This window comes from Pseudorca crassidens, chromosome 15, assembly GCF_039906515.1.
Source record: "Pseudorca crassidens isolate mPseCra1 chromosome 15, mPseCra1.hap1, whole genome shotgun sequence".
NCBI lineage: Eukaryota > Metazoa > Chordata > Mammalia > Artiodactyla > Delphinidae > Pseudorca > Pseudorca crassidens.
This window is the reverse complement of record NC_090310.1, coordinates 6,588,863-6,611,016: the sequence shown is the minus strand read 5'-3', so window position 1 is coordinate 6,611,016 and position 22,154 is coordinate 6,588,863. Positions and strand designations below refer to the sequence as shown.

General features: G+C 57.2%; 4 protein-coding genes across 6 annotated transcripts; 3 read left to right on the top strand and 1 right to left on the bottom strand.

The window, feature by feature from the left end:
* The first annotated feature begins 404 nt into the window (after window positions 1-404).
* GPC2 (glypican 2) lies at window positions 405-6,896 on the top strand. Its single transcript, XM_067705701.1, has 10 exons — window positions 405-775; window positions 1,437-1,595; window positions 1,918-2,240; window positions 3,055-3,135; window positions 3,869-4,031; window positions 4,282-4,412; window positions 4,623-4,772; window positions 4,862-5,001; window positions 5,106-5,281; window positions 6,028-6,896. Exons 1-10 carry the CDS (start codon window positions 610-612, stop codon window positions 6,273-6,275), a joined length of 1,737 nt encoding a protein of 578 aa, XP_067561802.1. The 5' UTR covers window positions 405-609; the 3' UTR covers window positions 6,276-6,896.
* A 1,841-nt stretch (window positions 6,897-8,737) lies between these two features.
* Window positions 8,738-13,216, top strand: GAL3ST4 (galactose-3-O-sulfotransferase 4). 2 transcript variants are annotated; one of them, XM_067705703.1, is made up of 3 exons: window positions 8,738-9,007; window positions 9,188-9,491; window positions 11,773-13,216. In XM_067705703.1, the coding sequence occupies exons 1-3, from the start codon at window positions 8,883-8,885 to the stop codon at window positions 12,793-12,795; spliced, it is 1,452 nt and encodes a 483-aa protein (XP_067561804.1). In that variant the 5' UTR covers window positions 8,738-8,882; the 3' UTR covers window positions 12,796-13,216. The 2 variants fall into 2 exon arrangements, with proteins under 2 accessions (XP_067561804.1, XP_067561803.1); XM_067705702.1 differs by having other exon boundaries at window positions 9,188-9,632.
* A 227-nt stretch (window positions 13,217-13,443) lies between these two features.
* On the top strand, window positions 13,444-17,889 carry TRAPPC14 (trafficking protein particle complex subunit 14). The gene is made up of 11 exons (XM_067705700.1): window positions 13,444-14,080; window positions 14,293-14,388; window positions 14,494-14,623; window positions 14,790-14,876; window positions 15,026-15,146; window positions 15,252-15,399; window positions 15,530-15,612; window positions 15,715-15,878; window positions 16,421-16,575; window positions 16,807-17,000; window positions 17,112-17,889. Exons 1-11 carry the CDS (start codon window positions 13,673-13,675, stop codon window positions 17,263-17,265), a joined length of 1,740 nt encoding a protein of 579 aa, XP_067561801.1. The 5' UTR covers window positions 13,444-13,672; the 3' UTR covers window positions 17,266-17,889.
* Window positions 17,890-18,136: 247 nt separating this feature from the next.
* On the bottom strand, window positions 18,137-21,563 carry LAMTOR4 (late endosomal/lysosomal adaptor, MAPK and MTOR activator 4). 2 transcript variants are annotated; one of them, XM_067705711.1, is made up of 4 exons: window positions 21,422-21,563; window positions 20,827-20,907; window positions 18,823-18,940; window positions 18,137-18,473 (listed from the first exon to the last, which is right to left on the bottom strand). In XM_067705711.1, exons 1-4 carry the CDS (start codon window positions 21,422-21,424, stop codon window positions 18,376-18,378), a joined length of 300 nt encoding a protein of 99 aa, XP_067561812.1. In that variant the 5' UTR covers window positions 21,425-21,563; the 3' UTR covers window positions 18,137-18,375. The 2 variants fall into 2 exon arrangements, with proteins under 2 accessions (XP_067561812.1, XP_067561811.1); XM_067705710.1 differs by lacking the exon at window positions 21,422-21,563 and adding an exon at window positions 21,279-21,414.
* Between the last annotated feature and the right edge of the window lie 591 nt (window positions 21,564-22,154).

Here is a 22,154-nt window from a genome sequence, read left to right as displayed (position 1 = left end):
GGCGCTCCGGCAGCCTCGTGCGGCCACGAGCTCTTCAGCGTGCCGCCGTGTCACGTGGGCTCCCGCGCGCTGGCCACCTGCTTTAACTCGGCTCCTCCCGGCCCCGCCCCAGCCCCGCTCCTCTGCCCCCAAGTTCCCCCCCCATTGGCCGGGTTTCACACTGCACTAGTAAGAGCTCCTTTAATCTGGCTTCATCAACTACCACACGCTGGGTTCCACCCGGGCCCCGCCTTGCGAACCAAATAGCCATGCCCCCGAGGAAGGCCACGCCCTTCCCCCAGCCTCCTTAGTCCTGCCGAGTCCCGCCCCACTGCCGAGCTTCCCCAGTACATTGGCTTAATTTCTCCCTTGACCCCGCCCCTGAGTCCGGCTCCTTACCATCATTGGCCGGGCCCCGCCCCGGGCCCCGCCTCCTGTCCGGCTCCCGCTCCCATTGTCTCGGCAGATGCCGCCTAGTCCAGCGATCGTGCTCCGTGTTCAGTTTTCGGAGGTCGCGCTCTTTCTCTGGCCGGCGGGGCGATCCCGCGGCAGAGAACCGGCTTCCTGAGTTCGGGCGGCTCTTCTTAACCTTCTTAGGACCCACTTTGCCGTCCCAAGGTGGCAGCAGCTATGTACGCGCTGCGATCTCTTCTGCTTCTGCTGTTGCCTCTGTGTCCCGGTCCTGGTCCTGGACCCGGTATCGAGGCAAAGGTCACCCGGAGTTGCACTGAGACCCGGCAGATCCTGGGGGCCCGGGGATATAGCTTAAGCCTACTCCCTCCCGCCCTGATCTCAGGTGAGGAGAAAAAGGAAGACTAGAGAATTGGGGGCGAGGGAGGGGGCGGGGGCCGGTCCCCCCATCTCACAATAACTCTCTTCCCTTTCAGAGTGACCGTTATAATAATCTTTTCGTCTCATAGTAATAATGTCTCTTCTCCTCCGGAACTTCTTTACCAGGATCACAATAACACTCCTGTTCAGATAATAGCTCTCTACTCCACCCCCACCCCAGGAATCCCTTTCTAGTAATTAGCACCCGCCTCTGTGTTTCTTTATTCACAGCCCAATTTGTTCCCCTCGCTATTTCCATGAGCCCCTTCTATGACAATACTTTCTTTCTTACCAGGTAATCCCACCCCTCCAAACCCCATTCTTCCCATTGAAGCCATCCTGTAAGTCCTTAGAGGCCTGGGGTGTGCGATGTTAGGCAGGCTACCTAGGACCCTCTGATCACTAAATGGGCCCATCTTTATTTGATCCTATCGCTAGTGCCAGTGGACCTGGGATGGGTGAGGGGACAATAAGAAGGGGGTAGAGCCAGGTGGGAATGTGGTGGCAGACAATAGAAAAGAAACCAGACAGTTCAAAGAGAAAGGATGGCCCCCAGAGATCAGCAGGAGAAGGAAGCAGTTTCACGACACGACTTCCCACCATTCCTTCGTGTCTCCTCTGTCCAGGTGAGCACCTCCGGATCTGTCCCCAGGAGTACACTTGCTGTTCCAGTGAGATAGAGCAGAAGCTGACCTGGGAGACTGAGGCCACCTTCCGAGGCCTGGTGGAAGAGAGCGGCTCCTTCTTGGTTCACACACTGGCTGCCCGGCACAGAAGATTTGATGGTGAGGACCTGGCGTCCGCAAACCTGGCCTCGCACCTCCTCTCTGTGCTCATGACCCGAGCAAGCATCCCGTCCCTGCTCCTGACTCTATCCCTAAGGCACTCCGGCCCTGGCTTAGCCCCCGCATCCCCACCCTAGGCTCTCTCAAGGTCCTGCCCTCCACCCCCAGCCCCAATTTGCCCAGACCTCTAAGAGTTGCTTAATTTCTGACTCACTTTTCTTTTCTCTCCCCATGCCCATCTCTTCCTGCCTCTGCCCTTTCTCTTGTCCATCCTTCTCTGGCCTTACCCCACCTCACACCCCTTTCTCTGCACTTGCCACAGAGGTTTTTCGGGAGATGCTCTCATCAGCCGAGCACTCCCTGTCCCTGCTCTTCCAGCGCTCCTTCGGCCGCCTGTATGCCCAGCACACCCCCTTGTTCAGTGGCCTGTTCTCTCGGCTACGGGACTACTATGAGAGGTCTGGTGAGGGGTTAGATGATGCCTTGGTGGATTTCTGGGCTCAGCTCCTGGAGAAAATGTTCCCCCTGCTGCACCCACAGTACATCTTCTCCCCTGACTACCTGTTCTGCCTCACGCGCCTGGCCTCTTCTGCTGATGACTCTCTGAAGCCTTTTGGGGACTCACCCCGCCGCCTCCGCCTGCAGGTGAGGGGCCCCAAGGCCTGAGTTTCAGCCACCTTTGACCTAGTGACCTCTGAAGTATGTACTACTCACCTCCAGCCCAATGACCCCCTTTCCATGCCCCAGTCACCCCTGACCTAGTGATCCCTCTATCCTGCATGGCAGCCATGTCTGACCTGGTGACCCCTATCTTGAGCCTCAGTCACCTCTGCCTGACCCAGTGCTCCTTGGTCTCCTTTAATTGGATGGCCCCCTTTCTGTGTCCTAGTTTACACAAGTTGCTGACCCACTCACCTGCTCTTGCCTCCCCTCACCCCACCTTTCTGCCAACTCCTCCCTAATCCCAATACCTTGGCTTCCTCTGGTTCAACTAACTGTGAATTAGACACTTAATATTTAAGAAGAATTTTCATTTATAGTCTCTCATTTAATTATCATCATAACTCTAGGAGGTAGATATTAGCATTCCTATTTTACAGATGAGGAAACTGAACTTCCCAGAGGTTAAGGTCTCACAGCCAATACGTGGTAGAGCTATGTTTCACACCCAGGTCTCCTGGCTTCGGGTTCAGTGTTTGTTCTGATACAAGCCCCTCTATCTCCAAGCCCTGTAAAATGTAATCCCTCCACCTCTTCCCAAGCCCAGTTCCCCTGGGTCCTTCTAGACTGTGATTCCTTTGATCCTCTTGAACCTGCCTCCCGGGACCACCTGATACTCCTAACCACCCCAAGATAACCCTACAAACCTCACCCCCCTGCTCATGCAGTCTCTTGGTCCCAGTGTTGACTGACCCTCAACAGTCCTGTGGTTTTTCTCACCTTCTTTCCCCTCCCCCAGATAACCCGGGCCCTGGTGGCTGCCCGGGCCTTTATCCAGGGCCTGGAGACCGGAAGAGATGTGGTCAGCGAAACGCTTAAGGTTAGAGGGAGCCTGAGTATGGGCAGGGCCCAGGGAGGGAGACAAGAAGCAGGAAAGGTCCCATGAAGAAGAGTCCGGTGCCAGCTGGCAGGAGAGGCCTGGGGCCTTCCCATATCAGCCTTGAAGCCCTGGCATCCCAGGGTAAATCAGAAAGGCTGGAGTCTCCCTTGTGTCATGACCCATGATCTCCTCCCACCTCTGACCCTCTGATGACTCTTACCCCCTGCCAGCCTCTACGGGCCTGCTCATCTCCATAGCATCTCTGAGATTGGAGTACTGGCCCTCCTGGTTTTCTCCAGGACCACTCAGTGGCTCCCTCTTCCCTGCTACTGGAGGCCAGGTTCCTGGCCTGGCCTTCAAGGCCCTCTCTCTACTGCTCATTCTCTCCCTGACCTCCCAGCCTTACTTCCTGCATCCTCATCCTCCTCTCTCCCCAACCATGATGGGCTCAGTCTTGTCCTTGAACCTTTTCTCAGATCCCTCACCGCCCCATCTCTCCCAAGAAGCAGCATCTGCAACCTGGCCCCTAGGAGCCTCCCTCCTCTGATCTGTGGCAGTCCTGGGGCCACTCCTGCTACCACATGGGGTCATCAGTCCTAGATGTTCACATCCAGCTCTACACTGAGAGCCTGGGAAAGGTGGGGTGGGGCATTTGACTTCTCTCTGTGCCCAGCACCAGGCTTGGCTGAGGGCAGCCAACCGTGGATGACACAGGCCTGCTCTCTGCTCCCAGATGCCGCTGTCCGAAGGCTGCAAGCGGGCTGTGATGCGTCTGACAGGCTGCCCCCTTTGTCGGGGGGTCCCCTCGCTGCCACCCTGCCGGGGCTTCTGCCTCAACGTGGCCCACGGCTGTATCAGCAGCCAGGGACTGGATCCTGACTGGGGGGCCTATCTGGGTGAGGGGATTCAGGAAAGCCCGGGAGGGCTGTCTGTGTGGGGGTGGGCAGGGTGGACCAGGGAGGGAGTGTTAAGCGGTACTGAGGGGAGAGGATGAGGAGCGGCTCTTCTCATGTCAGTTTCCCCCATCTAAGACCTGCTGCTTCCCTCCAAGGCCGGGGTCAGGATTTGCGTGAACATCCTACTTCAGTGAGTATCTCCCTGGATGTCCCCTCATTTCACCCTTTCTCTTTCTTTCCCTCTTTCAAGATGGTCTCCTGTTCCTGGCCGAGAAGATCCAGGGCCCCTTTTCCTTTGAGCTAGCAGCACAGTCCATCGGGGTGAAGATCGCGGAGGGTTTGATGCATCTGCAGGAAAACAGCGTGGGGCTGTCAGCCCAGGTACAGGGGCCACGAGAAGAGTGGGAGTTGGCGGGAGGACCGGAGAGAGAAGGGTGGAGGGGGAGGCCCCAGGCTGGGGGTACAGTGCAGGGTGTCAGTGAGACACTGTAGGGCCTCTGGATAAACTGGGGTGTCGGGGGCGATTGGAGTATTGGAGTGTAGTTTTTACCGCGGGACGACTGTCTGTGGGGTCTCTTTCCGGTGCCGCAGGTGTTCCAGGAATGCGGGAGCCCCCAACCGGCGCCGGCCCGCGCCCGCCGTGCCCCAGCCCCCCGGGAGGAGGTGGGCCGGCTCTGGTCGGCGGTGGCGGCGGAGGAGGAGCGGCCCACGACGGCTGCGGGCGCCAGCCTGCCCCGGCTGGTGAGTGGCGGGCGGCAGGCGGGGGCGCAGGCGCGGCGGTGGGCGGGGGGCGCGCGCACCAGCTCCTCCCGGGCTCTCTTTGCGTCCAGGTGTGGGAGCTCCGCGAGCGGCTGGGCCGGGTGAGAGGCTTCTGGGCCGGGCTGCCCCTGACAGTGTGCGGGGACCCCCGCGTGGCTGCGGACGTCTCCCAGGAAGCGGCGCCCTGCTGGACCGGAGCTGGGCGGGGCCGGTGAGAGCCGGGCGGCGACGGCGGCGGCGGCGGCGGCGGCGGGCGGGAGGGCGAGGCGGACTCCGGGGGCGGGGCGGGAGCCTCCGGGGCTGCTCTGCTCGCAGGTACCTGTCGCCCGTGGTCGGGGGTCCCCAGGCCGGGCAGATCGACAACCCAGAGCTGGATGCGGAAGCCTCGAGCCCCGACCTCCAGACGCGGAGGCGGCGGCTGCAGCTCCGGGCGGCCACGACCAGGATGAAGGCGGCCGCCCTGGGACGCGACCTGGAGCTGGAGGACTGGGGTGAGGCCCCGGGCCGCCGCGAGGGCCTCGCTCCGCCCGGCTTTCCGCGATTGGACCCGGGCCAACCCGCAGCCCCGCCCCCTGCTTTCTGTAGTCCCTCCCCTGGCGTCTCTCCGTTACCATCCATTCATTGACTCACACATTTTACACGCACGTATTGAGCGCTTTACTCAAAGGTAGGGGGTAGAGCACCAATGACAGGGTCTCTATCCTTGAGTTCATGGTTCCCTGGGGGAGACACCAAAACACTCTTACAGAACGGTGGGAAGCTCCTAAGAGTGGGCAATCCCGGGAGGTGGGGAAGTGGGGTGCGGGCGCCATGGGGCTGGCTCCCCAAAGTAGAATTTGCCAGGGAAACAAGGCACTGACATCTATTTTTTTCCTCTCTCCCACTGTCTGTCTCTGTCTCTCCCCCCTTCCCGTCTGCTCGCTGCTTCTGTGTACGTCTGTTTTCTCTCTTTTCCTGTTTATCCTCTCTCTCCATCTGTCTCTCCTTTTTGTCTGCCTCGTTGTCTCTTCCTGTCTCTCGTTGCCTTCCCTCATTCTCATGTGTCTGATCTCTCTGCTCACCTTCCTGTCATTCGCTTTCTCCCTCTTCTCACCCTGCCTGCTCCTCCACCCGTCCACCTATCACTGTTTTTATCTCGAGTTCTCTCCCTCGCTGCCTGTGGCTCCTTCTCTCTCTCTGTCTCCCGCTACCTCTCTTTTCCATCCCTGTCTGTTTCCGATCCTCCTCCTCCCTGCAGAGGACGCTAGCGGCTCTGGAGAGGGACAGCACTATGCAGATGACTGGATGGCTGGGGCAGCAGCTGTGGCCCCCCCGGCCCGGCCTCCTCGCCCTCCTCGAAGGGATGGTGCTGGGGGCAAAGGAGGAGGTGTCATTATCCGCCACAGCCAAGACAGGAGCAGGACTGGAGGGACGTCTGTCAGTTTTCACACCCAACCCCTCCTCATTCTCTTCCTCTCAGCCCTGGCCCTGCTCGGACCTCGATAACTGGGGAGGGGTGCCCTGGCATCAGAAGGGTTCGTGGCCCATCCCCTCCTCCCCCGTCTGCTGGGTCTGGGGAGGAGTCGGAGGGGGCTGCAGAGAGGGTAGAGAAGGGACTTTTTGGGTGAATGGCTGGGGCCCCAAATCCAGATTTCCATTGGTGGGTTGGGTTGGGGATGGGTGTTCACTATATTTATTTTTTCATTTGGTATCTGGGGAGGAGGGGCTGGGGGTATTTATTTAGGAAGGAGGTGTGGTCTCTCTAACCCAGCCTCTATGGTTGGGCTGGTGGTGAGCCCCAACAGAGAAAAAGGGAGGAGTTTTAGAGTTGCGGGGGGAGGGGTTTGAAGGAAGTTGAAGGTGGGGAATGGGTGGGGGCACCCGGTCTCAGAAACAGACAAAGCTGGTGTTTGCGGGGTGCAGGGCAGGGGACTAGGATGTCAGGATCTATGGGTCGGGTTCTATCGAGTTTTTTCAGTATCACTTTCTTAAACTAGAAAAAAGAAAGAAGAAATAAAAGCATATCTCATGGCCTCTGCCATCCGCCACATCCTTCACAAGCTTCCCCGTTTCATGTTTCAGTGTTCGGCTCGATTTTATTTATAAATAAATGGCTAATTTATTGGACCCTATGTGTGACTTTCTGTACCTTTAGCCCAGAGCCTCTGTGACCAGCAGTTCATTTCTGCCTGCTTATCTTGGAACCTGTCCCCTGGGATTGAGTTTGGGCAAGCTGTCCACCCTCTGGGTCTGAGCACCTTCATCTGCAAAATGGGGAGAGTTGCGGGGAGGGGACTGCAAAACTCTTTTGGACCCAAGCCACCGTTAATATTACCACACCACTGACCCTGCCGTCAGAGTCGGGGCCCCAGTTCTCTGTGTCAGCCTCTGGCTACCTTGTCATGTCCTTTACAATGTCTGCTTTCAACTCTTGTCTGTCATTCTCCTTTCTTCTTTCCTTCTTTCCTTTGGTCGCCTGAATGAGGCTTTTGTTCTGCAGAAAGCTGAAAGAAAAAGTATAATTGATTCCTAAGTGCCAAAGGAGGGTAGGACTGGTGTCTTCCAATGGCAGGCTGGGTGCCCTGAAGGAGAGGGAAAGGTGCAGGGAGGGAGAGACCCAGAGACGCGATCAAAGCCGAATCAGCTGCAGAGACTGGCGGGACAAAGGGAGGGAGGGGGAGGAGCCTGGGCGCTGAGAAAGTTTAGGGGGAAAGTTGAGCCGAGCGAGAAACCGGGCGGTGGCTGGAGCAGGCGGGAGGGCCAGACCCCGATTTCCCTGCTGCTCCTCAGGTGGCCTGGTGAGTGGGCATGTGAAGCCGAGGCCTCGGCCAGTGGAGGGACTCTAGAGTTTATGGGAGGAGACTTGGGGGGGTTTCATAGAGAGAACCCCAGAGGGAGCCGACTCAGGGCTGGCAACAGACTGAGCAGTCACCAAAGCTGGAGGGAACTGTGGGCTGGAATCGGGGGTAATGGGAGGAGACAGGGATGGATGGAAGGAATAGAAGAAATCTGGACACAGGAAGGAATCCAGTGCGGGGCTGGATCCTGGAGGCTGGGTTGGGGGAGGAAATTGGGGGATGATGCCAGAGGGGGCGGGTCTCTAGGTGGCCAGTGTGGGTTCTCTGCCTGGGGTCGCTCCGGGCTCGTCCTGGAAGGGGGCCGTCGGGGCTTGGTGGAGGGGCTGCGGGTTGGAATTGAAGGGGCAGGTCTGGACTCTCAGTAGATTGGGAAGCTGGGGCCTGGGAAGGAATTCTGAAGCTCGGCGTTCGGGTTTTGTCTCTTTGTGTCGCAGTCTCTCTCCAGCCCCACCCTCTCAATCCCCTCTGGGTGCACTGCTGGGGTTGGAAAGTGGGAATGGGGGTGTGTGGGATCTGGGCTTCCTAAACAACCCTATACCCCCCCAGGCCCTCTCACACACTGGGCTCTGCCTGGCGCCAAGAGGGAAAGCATACCTGAGCTTAGATGAGCTGGTCGGCTCTTATTCTTTACAAAGTTGCTCCTGTGGTTTCACCTCCCTGGGTTCCTAAGCTGGTGCCCTGTCTGGCCCTCATTCGCTCCTTATGGCTTCTCCTCTCAGCCTCAGAATGGGGCTCTTCAGCCCGACATGTCACAGACAGAGGGGCAGAGGAGGTGGTCAGGGGCCCGGTGATGTCTGTTTCACTGGTATGAGCGGACCGGTCTGATCTTTCTCCCCTTGCCTTCCAAATCCCTGGGGCTCAGTGAGGAGCTGTCAGTGGAGGTTGGAAGGAGCTGCAGGTTGACAGCAGAGAAGCAGTCGTGGGGCACCTAGAAGATCTGGGTGTAGAGGGGGCTCCCCCCTCCGCTGCCCCCCTGCCCGGAATGAGGTCTCAGCTGCAGCAGCAGCAGGAGAGAAGGCTCTACCCCCTCCTTAGACTCTCCTCCTTCCCCCTCATTTCCCTTCTAGACGCTGACAGAGGCAAAAATCTGCTAACTCAGGGGGCAGACTCAACCGGGGCTGCGAGCAGACCTGGGGAATGAACCCCCAAACTCGAACCGGCGCCTTCCGCGGCTGCACGGCTGTCTCAAGCTGTCTCTGCCTCTGTGCCTGGCCCTTGCCCTGCCCCGCTCTAGCAACCCCCTTCCCTGTGCCACATGGGCCCTCTGTCTCCTACCAGGACCATGCGCCTCTGGGGGCCTCGGAGCCTGGGGGTGGCTCTGGGAGTCTTCATGACCATCGGATTTGCCCTCCAGCTCTGGGGGGGTCCCTTCCAGAGGAGGTGAGTTCCCATCTTGTCCCAACGCCCCACAGATGCCCCCCCACTTGCTCCTCCCCGTCCCACCTGGGGCTGTGACTCTTGGGGACTCAGAGGACGCTCCACGCCCTCGTCCTTTCTCCTCAAGACACTCATCCACCTGCTGGTGAGGGACACGACACTTCCCCTCCCGTCTCTCCCCAGGCTACCTGGGCTGCAGCTCCGACAGTCCTGGGCCTCAACCCCGGGACCAGCTGTTCCATCCTGCCCGCCACGGCAGCGACTCGTGTTCCTGAAGACGCATAAATCCGGGAGCAGCTCTGTGCTCAGTCTACTTCACCGCTACGGGGACCGACACGGGCTGCGCTTCGCCCTCCCCGCCCGCTATCAGTTCGGCTACCCAAAGCTTTTCCAGGCCTCTTGGGTCAAAGGCTACCGCCCTCAGGGTGGAGGCACCCAGTCCCCCTTCCACATCCTCTGTCATCACATGAGGTTCAACCTGAAAGAGGTGAGGAGTGTCGAGGGGGTGGACAGGACTGGCGAGAGATGGGCTCATGCCTGTAGCCAAGACCACCAGGGGAGGAGACCCCAGGCCTGGAGGCTCCCCAGGCATCCCCTCACCCAAGAGTTGGGCATGGGGGCCACAAAGGTGAGTCCTGCTGCCCCCTCCTCAGCTGTCCCTTCCTCAGAATTTTCTGGCAGCCGAAGTTCTGCCCTCTCCATCTAGAGTTTACTGCAGTCTCTCTCCTTGACCAATTTATCCTGCTGGCATCAGTGTCCCGCCAACTCTGACCCCACCCCGCCAACCCTCCCTCCAGGTACCTGGCCCTTCCTGGCCCCTTCCGCTGGCACTACCAGGGCCCTGTGCAGTCACTGCCTTCTGACCCGGCTGCATCTCACTCCCCTCACCACGTCTGCCAGATTTTGAAGATCAGCTACATGCCAAGCCCCAGCCCCAGCCCCACCCCCAACCCCCGGAGCCTCAGTTCTAAAGGGGGAGATGAGTGCACGCACTCACAGGTCATCCGTGTACACACACACACACACACACACACACACACACATGCGCGCGCGCGCGCGCGAACCTCTTGGAGGAAGAAAATCAATGGGCAAATGAACACATACAGGGAAAGAGCGAACTTTCACTGAATACTTCTTGGGTGCTGGATAGTCATCTTACCGTCATCCTGCCAGGAAGGCATTATAAGTGTCTCCACTACACAGATGAGGAGGTTGAATCTCAGAGAGGCTCAGTGACAGGCCTCTGTTAACGGAAAGCCACAGAGCTAGCATTTGAACCCAGGCCCAGCTGCTCCAAAGTCAAAGTGCCTTCTGTGGGCTGTGTGCGTGTGTATGTGTGTTTGTATTTGGAACTGTGGGGAGAATAGTCATCAAAAGAGGTGGGGCTTTCTGGAGAGGTGGGTTTTATAGGAAAGGGTGGACATGACTTTGTAGTAAGAAAAATATCAGGTGTTCTTAGAGCAAAACATCTTAAAGACATGGTGGCAGTGGTGTGTGTGCGTGTGTAGGTGGTAGAACTTCAGTGGTGGCTGCAAAGGCAGTCCTGTTGGAGCTGGAGCAGGAGAAAGCAGCTGAGCAGCATGAATGTGATCTAATGGGAAGCGAGGGGGCACTGCTGGGAGTGAGGCGAGGACAGCGGTCACTGAGGCAGGTTCCTCTGGAGTTTAGGATGATTGTCACCACCCCTCACTACCCCCCATGTTCCCCACACTTCCACATCCTTCAAGGTAAGTGTTAACCCAGATTTACTGATGGAGGCTCTGAGAAGGCTCTGAGAAGTTCGATAACCTGCCCAAAGTTACAGGGTTGGTAAATGGCTGAATTGGGATTTTATTCCAGGTCCATCTGATGCCACAGACGTTCTCTGCACTGTTTCCCTATGCCTTCAAAGAGACATGCAGCTCACAGGCTCGCCCTGCAGGCATGCCCACATCGGCAGAGCAGACTGGAAGACTTGTCAGGGAGTCAGGTTCAATGACAGAGGTCGCGTTCAGAGGCAGAAACCCTTCAAGGAGCCCCAGAGCTGAGTTCTGGCATGGATCTGCCTGAAGGACCACGCTAGGGTGTGACTCAGCCCAATCCCCACCTTCCTTCTTGCCCAGAAGTGGGACCACACATCCTAGGCCTCAGAGCAGCACCCTACCGAGTGGCCATGGCTCCCCAGTGCCCATTCCAGGGGTGTCTCTTGCTCTGCAAGATGCCAAGGAGCCCCAGGAGTGCCCTGTCCTTCGGCCATCCTGGGCTTGGCCTGCCCCTGACGCCTATACCTGAGACAGCGTTGCGACTGCTCTGTCTCCTCCCTATTTGCTGCCAGTGATCCTCCTGAGAAGGCCTGAGGCCAGCTCCTTTCTTGGAGTCGTGACAGAGTCCCAGAGTAGGCACTTAGGTTTTTGTTGGAGAAGTGAACACAAAGCTTGATTCCTAGAAGTGTTACTGACCAAGGCAGACAGAAAGGCCCAAGGAAGTTAATGTTCTCCAGGAGCTTCCCATGTTCCAGGTTCCTTCCTATCCTTATCTCATGTAACCTCCATCATCACTTGGGAAGGAAGGTATGATGGATCCCCGTTTTGCAGATAAGCAAATTGAGTCTCAGAGATGTTAAGTGCCTTACCCAAGATCTATGTAGCTGGTGAAGGAAGCTGGGGGTTCCCAGCAGAGCTGTCAGAAGGAGGTTGGAGGAGGCTGGGGGATCCGTGGGCACTGGGTTTGCTCTTAGTTTCTTCCTGGCTTAGTTCTCTCTCCTTATGTCTGTTTCCTCTTCTCTGCAGGTACTTCAGGTCATGCCTTCTGACAGCTTCTTCTTTTCCATTGTCCGAGACCCAGCGGCTCTGGCCCGCTCTGCCTTCTCCTACTATAAATCCACATCATCGGCTTTCCGCAAATCACCGTCCTTGGCTGCCTTCCTGGACAATCCCCGAGCCTTCTACCAGCCCGGGGCCCGTGGGGACCACTATGCACGCAACTTGTTATGGTTTGACTTTGGCCTCCCCTTTCCCCCAGAGATGAGGACCAAGAGAGGGAATCCTCATCCCCCCAGAGATCCCAACCCGCCACAGCTGCCTTCTGGTGTTGGCCTGCGAGCCCACACCTTGGATCCCAATGCTCTCTTCCATCCCGTTCCCACTGTTGCTGATGGTCACAGCCAGACGTCCAGCTCTGCCTCTTTAGATTTGAGGTCTTCATCCTTCATCCAGTGGAATCTGGCCTGGCTGGACTCTGTCTTTGACCTGGTCTTGGTGGCCGAGTACTTTGACGAGTCATTGGTCCTGCTGGCAGATGCCCTGTGCTGGAGTCTAGATGATGTGGTGGGCTTCATGCACAACGCTCAGGCTGGAGGTGGGCAGGGCGGAAGTGCTGTCGGCGATGGTGGACTGACTGCTGAGGACAGGCAGCTGTCTGCAAGGGCCCGAGCCTGGAACAACCTGGACTGGGCTCTCTATGTTCACTTCAACCGCAGCCTGTGGGCCCGGATAAAGCAATATGGCCAGAGCCGGCTGGACAGTGCTGTGGCGGAGCTCCGGGCTCGCCGAGAGGCCCTGGCTAAACACTGTCTGGTGGGGGGTGAGGCTTTAGACCCCAAGTACATCACTGACCGGCGGTTCCGCCCTTTCCAGTTTGGATCAGGTAAGGTTTTGGGTTACGTGCTTCAGAGTGGCCTGAGCCTCCAAGACCAGGAGGAGTGTGAGCGCCTGGCTACCCCTGAGCTACAGTACAAGGACAAACTAGATGCCAAGCAGTTCCCCCCAACAGTCTCTGTGCCCCTCAAGACTTCAAGGCTACCCTCCCCCTAGGCAGCAGGCCACTAAGTCTTAGGCTGAAAAGCAGCTGAGCCACAGGGGCACAGTGATGAATGTGAGGCAGCCACATGCCCTTTCTGCTTCCCCCAGAGACCATGTCTGCTCCCCAAAGGACCAGTGGAACTTAGCACGGATGTGGGCCCCACAGGCCCCAGCCTGTGCCGAGGAATCCTAGTCCTAGAAGCATCCTCCCCCCATCTTGCCCCTTTCCCTTCCCAGCACCTCGTGCCCCCCCCCAGGTCCAAACAGCACTCTCAAAGCCCCCCTGGAGGAGCAAACCATGGAGTACGGCAGAAATTGTTTGGGACACAAGGGATAGGAATAACGCGTCCATCTCTCTATGAAATATTTGTTACTGGGCTATACTCATTTCACTATGAAATGTTTGTTGAATGAATAAATAATTTGAAACTTTGACCTGCTCTATATAGGGCGGAAGGGAAGGGGATGGAGCATCTTCCTGGGAGAAACGGGGTTGGAGGGGGTTCTCTTCATAGTTCTTCTCTAAGAAGAGGTCTGTCTGCAGTCTCACCTAAACCCTTCACGCAGCGGGCTAACCACAGGAACATGCCGCTCTTCTTGTCCAAAATCCGGTTGCCCACAAATTCCGGCGCCTCCGAGGCCACGCCCCTTCCCTTCCGCTTCCGGTGTCTCTCCAGTCATTCGGCCCAGCACCCCGGTTCCGGCCCCACGGGGTCTCGGTTCCGGGCTCGTTGCCCCGGTTCCCGGCCCCGGCTGGTCTGTCGGGCCGGTCCGGCCGCGCGCAGCACCGGTCGGGGCTCGGGGCTCCCCGGGCCCACCCCAGCGGCCCCCTCGCCCTCCGCCGGCCACGGCCCACCTCGCTCCCCGGCCCGCGCCGCCTTCACCGCCCATGGAGTCCCAGTGCGACTACTCGATGTACTTCCCCGCCGTGCCGCTGCCACCACGCGCGGAGCTGGCTGGGGACCCGGGCCGGTACCGGGCGCTGCCCCGGCGCAACCACCTCTACCTGGGGGAGACTGTCCGCTTCCTGCTGGTGCTGCGCTGCCGGGGCGGCGTGGGGTCCGGCGCCGGAGGCGGCCCGGGCTTGGGCTCCCGAGGGGCCTGGGCAGAACTGGCGACCGCCCTGGCCGCCCTGGCCTCGGTCAGCGCCGGAGGGGCGCCCGTGGGCGGTGGCTCCGGCGACCAGGATTGCGAACCCCCGGGGGGCGGGGACCCTGGTGGTGGGGGGTTGTTTCGAGGCTGCAGCCCCCTCCTCACCCACGGCCCGGGCCCTGCTACCTCAGGGGGAGCGACCACGGTGAGGAGCTCGGGGCGACACGGCACAGGGCGGAGGGGCGGTCTGCTGGGCTCCAAAGACCGGAGGGGAGAGGGACGCTGGAGGGAAGCGGGAGGCCGATGACGGGTGAGGAGAGGGGAGGGCGAGAACCACGTACCGCGGATCTTAAAGGGAACGCTGGCGCTGCGGGCGGCCTTGACTCTTCTGACCTCTTCACCCTTTTCACAACCCAGCTGCCTGTGGAGGAACCAATTGTGTCCACAGATGAGGTCATCTTCCCACTCACCGTTTCACTGGATAGACTGCCCCCAGGGACACCTAAGGCCAAGGTAAGGCTGGCACGGGGTGGAGCTGTTGTCCTAATTCAGACGCCCTTTCTGAGGCTGGCTGTGTGTCTTTTCTCTCGACTGTGGTCCTGTGTCCCCTGTGCTCAGATTGTAGTGACCGTGTGGAAGCGGGAGGTTGAGGCACCAGAGGTCAGAGATCAAGGCTACCTGCGCTTGCTGCAAACCCGATCTCCTGGGGAGACCTTCCGGGGCGAGCAGAGCGCTTTCAAGGCCCAAGGTGGGGAGGAGAATGCAGAGAGGAAATGCTGGAGTCTGGAATTTGGGGGACAGTGGAGGGGTGATACTGGCAAGTGCCCAAGCTGGAGAGAAGAGCAAGATTAGAACTGTGGGTTGGAATGAGGCTCACCCAGCCCATCATCTCTTGCCTCCGCCCTCTCCTGCAGTGAGCACCCTGCTGACTCTGCTGCCTCCTCCAGTTCTGAAATGTCGCCAGTTCACTGTGGCTGGAAAACACTTGACCGTGCTCAAGGGTGAGCAGATTGGCGGCTCAGTTCTTGGGCAGCAGCAAGGGCACTGACTGGGTGTCAGTTACTCTGGTGGGGATAGATCCATTTTAGGGGGGAAAAGGTGGGGTCCAAGGGGTCCAGATACTCTGAGCTGAGCTGGTTACCTCCGACAGTGCTGAACAGCTCCTCCCAGGAGGAAATTTCCATCTGGGATATCCGCATTCTCCCAAACTTCAATGCCAGTTATCTGCCTGTCATGCCCGATGGCTCTGTGCTGCTGGTGGACAATGTCTGGTGAGGTCCTGGGGAGGGGCAGGGCCGCACAGTGGTGGGGATGGGGGCAGGGCCGAGAGCTCTGGTGTGAAAAGATCCAGCTCTGGTCCCTTTCTTCTGAACTAGTCACCAATCTGGGGAAGTCTCTATGGGCTCCTTCTGCCGGCTCCCTGGTACCTCTGGCTGCTTCCCCTGCTTGCTTAGTGCTCTGGAGGAACACAACTTCCTGTTCCAGCTCAGAGGGGGTGAGCAGCCCCCTCCAGGGGCCAAGGAGGTGAGTATAAGAGACTGGTGTGTTCAGGAGAAAGGGTGAGAAAATGCAGTGGGAGGAAGAGGCCAGGGGGTTGACTAAGGGGAGAGGGAACCTCTAATACATGTGATGTTTCCCTTTGTCCCTCTGGCAGGGCCTAGAAGTTCCCTTGATCGCTGTGGTTCAGTGGTCCACGCCGAAGCTGCCCTTTACCCAGAGCATCTATACCCACTACCGGTGAGTTTGTGGGACACCCCACCCTGGCCCCGCCTGGGTACTATCCTGTTCATCTTTGTTTCAAAACACACACATCCTGCTTCCCTCTCTCATTGCTTCTAGCCTGCCCAGCATCCGCCTGGACCGCCCGTGCTTTGTGATGACTGCTTCTTGTGAGTCCCCTGTTCGGACCTACGAGCGTTTCACTGTCACCTATACGCTGCTCAACAATCTCCAAGACTTCCTTGCTGTGAGGCTCGTGTGGACCCCGGAGCACGCCCAGGCTGGTAGGTGGCTGCCAGGCCTAACCTTGTCCCGAAGGAGGGGAGGGGAAGGGAAGCAGTCACAGAGATGGGTGACTGTGGCCGGCTGCTTCGGCTCTGAACCAGGGTGGTCTCCATGGTGTCACAATGGAGAGTTTAGAGAGGCCGCGGGGCAGAGTGATTTTAAGGGCCTTGACACTGGAGCTGGGCTCCCTAGTATGTTTGACTTGTACCTCTTCCACTTCTTAGCTGTGTGACCTTTGGTAGGTTACTTAATCTCTCTGACCCTCAGATTTCTCATCTCTCAAACAGAGAAAATAATACCTCGTGAGGCTGTTACAGCGACTTAGTGAGTTAATATTATGTGAAGTGGTTAGAATAGATCTCAATACACAGTAAGTATTAGCTACTGTTATTTATAAAATTCAGCAAACAATAGCATATACTCAGTTTACTCCACAGAGTGGCTCTGAGGATCAAAACAAGACTGTGCTCGTGAATGCCCGCTGCAAACTGAGGAACACCATACAGATGTGTTTCCCAGCCCCCGTTTCTGTCCCCCCCAGGAAAGCAGCTGTGTGAGGAGGAGCGCCGGGCCATGCAGGCAGCCCTGGACTCCATTGTCTGCCATACACCCCTCAACAACCTCGGCTTTTCCCGGAAGGGCAGCGCGCTCACCTTCAGTGTGGCCTTCCAGGCTCTGAGGACGGGACTCTTCGAGGTGGGCTGGTGGGGGCCAGGCTGTGTGCTGGGTGAGGCAGAGCGTCAGGTGGAAGGAGTCAGGGCCGCTGGTTTCTGTGGCTGAAGCATAATGGGTGGTGCTACAAAGCCGCGCGGAGGGAAGGTGGAATTTAGATCCGACTTCGGCCTGTCAAGTGGGGAAGATGACCTGAAAGGAGGTCCGGGGCCTGGAAGCCGAGCTGGGTGGCTGATCCGTGTCTCCCTACCCCAGCTGAGCCAGCACATGAAACTGAAGCTGCAGTTCACCGCCAGCGTGTCCCACCCTCCGCCAGAGGCCCGGCCTCTCTCTCGCAAGAGCAGCCCCAGCAGCCCTGCCGTCCGGGACTTGGTCGAGAGGCACCAGGCGAGCCTGGGCCGCTCTCAGTCCTTCTCCCACCAACAGCCCTCCCGCAGCCACCTCATGAGGTACGGAACCGCGGGAGGGGTGCCAGTGGACTTGGTAGAGGCTGGAGTTGGAGAGGGAGCAGGGAGGGGCCCTGGGTCCAACCAGAGCTCATAGCCTCTGCCTTCCCCCAGGTCGGGCAGCGTGATGGAGCGCAGGGCCATCACGCCCCCCGTGGCCTCGCCTGTCAGCCGCCCCCTCTACCTGCCCCCGGACAAGGCTGTGCTCTCTCTGGACAAGATCGCCAAGCGCGAGTGCAAGGTCCTGGTGGTGGAGCCCGTCAAGTAGCGCCATCCAGCTCTCCTCCCTCTCACACTCCTGGAAATCAACAGCCCCCGGAGCGGTGCTCCCTCCAGGCTGTGCCTCCCCTGGGATGCCTCCCACCGAGGGTGAGGAGGCCCTCAGGGCCGCCTGTCTGTGTCTGCTGATGAGGGACGAGGGAAGAAGCTGTGAAATGGACAGGGATGGCTGCGGCGTGAAGCCAGCAGTATTTCCCGGACCTCCTGGGGGGGCTGGCCCCACCCCTCGGCCAAGGCAAGGGCTCCAGGAGCTCCCTTGCCCCCTGCCTTGCACCCTGGTTCTAAGTTTACAAAGTGTTTCCCTCGTTCCTTTAAGTTGTCTTCCCTGCCTCTGACATTCCCTCCCTCCCTCCCACCCGCAGGGCTGAGATCAGAGGGTGGTGATGGTAAAGGGACCCGACAATGACATGACCCTCCTGTCTCAGGTCAGGGGAGAGAGCTTGGTGGCCTCCCCTCGTCCTCATGTTTACGTTTGCAGTCTGAAGCACTTTATGTGGGGTTTTTTGGTTTTTGGGGTTTTTTTTTTTGGTTTGTCTGTTCCTGTAACTTATTCTCCAACTACTGCTTCCAACTGAAATAAGACTATTAAATACCTGTTCAGGAGGGAGAAGAATGACTGTTCTTTGTGTGTTGGTGGCAGGAGCAGAGAGCCAGGGGCTCAGAAAGATTTCCTTTAGCATGTACACCAAATAGCTCTCCTCAGTTCCCTTCCCACCCATTTTCTTTTTCTTCTGAGTCCCAGTTTTAGATGTCTAGAGGTGGCCTTGCTCCACTCCTCTGGGCTGAGGCCCTAGAAGCTGGAAGACACATGGGGTGTGACCCTCCTCCCCCAATACACACGACACATCCCTGGGCCTGGGAACATCAGACTCACGTTTATTAGGAGGGAAGGTGAGGAGAGGGAGGTCCCCTCGCCCTCACTCTCCTTAACATAGTACAGAGTCCCCAAGCCTCTGCCCTTCCCGGTAGGGGTGGGGAAGTGGGTGAGCAGACAGCCTTAGTTCTAATGGCAATCAAGAGAGGCGGGGGGAGGTTTGCGTCTTCCTCATCACAGAGGCTCACGGCCCCGTCCACCTCTGCCCCTCGCCCTCTGGCAGGCTCACACGTCAAGGGGCTCCCGGCCTCGGTTCTGCCTCTTCACCACAAACACCCTCTGTCCCGACACGGTCACCAGCAGCGTGTGTTCTCCAAAGACCACTGGAGGGGAGACACACCTTCCCCCGCCCCGGGAGAGGGAAGGGAGCAGAGAGTTAGTGGGGTGCGAAGGCCTCCCTGGGGGTCACCATAAACTGGCTGGGCTCCAAAGCCAAAGAAATTTGACAGTTGCAAGCTCAGAGATTTGAAGATGGGAGGTCTCCATTAAATCCCCTTCTCTTGCTTTCTCATAATTCTGATGCAGGGGTGAATACCAAGGGGAACAGAGTGGCCAGAACCAGGGACCCCAGGGAGGTGGTGGGCGGCTGGTAGGAGACAGGTGCTTTTCCCTGAGAAGAGAAGCCTCGGGGAGCAGCACCCCCCAACACCGTCACCAGGGCCAGGGGCTCACCCGACAGGCGCTTGAAGGGTACGTTCATGCTGTGGTGCAGCCGGAAACCGCAGGCCGTGCTGACCAGCTCAGAGATGGCGCTGGCTGCCTGCTCGTCATTCTCTAGATCCCCAGATGACTGCATGCAGACAGAGGAGGGAAGATGGCAGGAATTAGGGAACAGAATTGGGAGAAAATTCCGAGGACACTTTGGCTCTAGCACTTGTAACCTGCCTCCACTTTCCAATACCCCAAGGTCACCCCCGGTTTTGGAAAGACCCACCTGAAAACTGCCCTGTGACGTTGTTGCCCCTCTTGATGCCATCCTGTTTGTCAACCTTAAAATACCGGGCTTCCTCCTGGGAAGCAGTGACTCTCATCCATTTCTTTACTGACGCTGTTTTCCTAATCCCTGAATCTTGATTTCTCTCCCTGTTCCCACTTACTTGATAAAATCACATTCTCAAACATCAGTGCCCACCCACCACAGACTTGTCCCAGGCGCCGTCTTTTCCTCAGTCTTCCTGTTTGTTGCCCTGTCTGCAGAATCTGAAACATAACATCCCCTTTGTCCCTGAACCCCTTCCTACTACCTAGCCCTTGGGTAATGATGTCACAGTGGCCTGGGCTTCCTCTTTTCTCGTGATGATCTCAACTTCCTCTTCCTACCTCCTCAATATGGGCCTCCCACTGAGTCAAATTCAGCACGCTTTGCTCTCTTGGACATTCTGTACCTCAGTTACCTCATCTGTAAATTGGGGACAACAATACCTATCTTATGGGCTTGTTGTGAGGGTTACAAGAGCATATTAGTAAGATGCTTAGAATAACTCCTAGCATTATATATTTAATTGCTATTATTCTATATCAAACTCAGTGTTCAAAGTTGAGCCACCAAAACTCCCCTTACCTCTCCCCCTCCCCAATCAACTTCCTTTCTTAAGTCCCTGTTTGTTAAGGCACCATAATTCTAGGCTTGAGTTCAAAGTCTTACAGCATGGAAAAGTTATCTCCTCTATTACCTATCTCTAGTCATTACGAAGACATATCGATTCTTCCTTTAAAAAATCTCTTCTCTCCTTGCTCCTTCTCACTGCCACCAGCTGTTTCATACCTAGATTTTGGCAACAGCATCCCTGCTTCTGAATCCCTCTCCTTCCGGCTCATCTTTACACCTAATAGAACAATTCCGCTCAATCACTTCATCAGCTGTTTCTGTTCAAAAACCCTTCAAAGCTCCTATTACCCCCCAAGATTAATCCACAGGTGTTAACCCAGCCTTGAAAGTCCTCCACAATCAGATCTTTCCTTAACATATCCTCTTCTTCCCCCAAACGTTTCCAAATCTTTTCAACATAAACCCACCAGCAATTCAGACAGGCTGATGTCACACTCCTGCAAATATGTCCACCTCCCAGCCCTGAATATGCTCTTTCTTTTCTGCCTGTTCACAACCATCCATCTTTTAAGGCCAGCTGAATTCTTGTCTCTTCCAAGAAAGTTTCCTTGCCAAAACACAAGTTATAACACAAAGGGCTGAATCCTTCACTCTCTGGACTCCTTCAGTTATCTTTACCACGTGCAATACTTTAGCTGAACTTTTAACCTTAAGCCTTGTCTCTCTAGCTGAACTTTTAACCTTAAGCCTTGTCTCTCCAGCTAGATTGAAAACTTCTAGAGCACTGACACTATATTGTACTGCAGAACAAAATACCAAGCCTCTTCAATAAATACCAAATAAAGACATACTCAAGAATAACTCAGGTAATGTCAGTTATCAACAAACCTGTAACTACTTTGGCTTTGGTAAAGTCAGTAAACCTCTTTTACCTCAAAACAGTTACAGGACTAAAATTCCAGAGATAGATTAATTGATTTAATTCCTGAATTTAATTCCTATATGCCAGGCATGATACCAGGTAAAAATCAAGAACAGAGACAAATCAGGTTAAACTGGGCAACGTTAGAAGGCATCATCGGGCGATGTGTATTGGAGGAGCCCCCCCTCCCTTTTCCAAAACGCACCGCCAGCACTGCGCCTTCACTCAGCACCAGGTAGCCGAGCTGGTCTGGGATTCGCTCCAGCCCCTGGGTCAGTGCAGAAGTCTAGTGGGTAAAGATGCAATCAGTGAGCAGCAGGCTAAGAGAACAGCCCTTGGCAAACCCAAGAACAGCCCTTGGCAAACCCAAGACTCTCTCTTGACAATGGCCCCCCAGGCCTCTTTCCCCAGCCAGGGCCCTTCCAGACCCTCTTCCCTCTACATGGCCTTCAACACTGATCTTCCTGAGCCTCCGTCAGTCCTCACTCTCTGCCCCTGGGCTCCACCGGCCTTCCACACCCCACCTTTGCTACCCCACAGACAACTCCCCTCAGCCCGGTCTCCAATTCCACCTGTGGCCCGCCGCTCCCCCTCAGATTACTCCCCAGCCTCTGTACACCCTCCCACCGTCCCCTGCTCAGCCCTCTACGTCGCCACCCCTCCATCTCCATTCCCTCTCGGTCCCGGGGCGGATAGGAGGTGAGGGCGGAGTGCAGGCTCAGGACTGGGCGACCAAGGAGATGGGGGGGCAGGGACACCGAACCCCCGGCGCGTAGTCCCGCGCATGCGTCCTCACTCACCATCGCAGCCTTAGGTGCTGGGGGGCGCTCACTGCCAGACGTAGCTTCCGGCTCCAGTCCCAGGTGACGTGATTCCACCCGGCGGTCTCCTCCTCCTGCCTTGCACCGCCCGACTTGAGTCCCGCCCCCAGAATGCGGATTGGAGAGTGGCTACGTCATCAGACTTACTCTGCCAGTGTGGAGCGCCGCTTCCCGGAGGCGCACGCGGATTGGCCGCAGACCCTCTTTAACATTCATCTCCTCTTCCCTCAGCCCCAAAGCGCCGAGATAGGGGGGCATGTCGGCGGAGGGGCGGGCCTGGGGGGGCGGGGCCGGAGGGAGGAGGTTGGGCTAAGGGTTTGTGCCTGCGCAACAGAGGCGACCCGGGTTCCACCTAGGGCTAGACCGCCCGCAGTGGGACAGTAAGAGAATAGAGTAAAAAAACGTGAAATGCAGATGAAGAGCTATTCAAGTGCTACTCTTGTGCCTACTCCGGGCAGCTCTCTAAGACAGAAATTTGTTCCCAAAGTGGTTTTTTGTCCCGGGATTCTGTAAGAAACGGTGTGATGGTGCATTGATCCCTCGCTAGCCAAGGCAGCTGCAATACTGAATATTCTCTGCCAGGAATAATTAGAAAATGACCTTGGAGTCATTTTTAAATATATGAGTGTCATAGAAATTTTTTGTTTTAATTTAAATAGTTTTTAGGGCTGCTGCAATGTTAATGTGGGTGAGGGAAAATGATAAGTAGTAA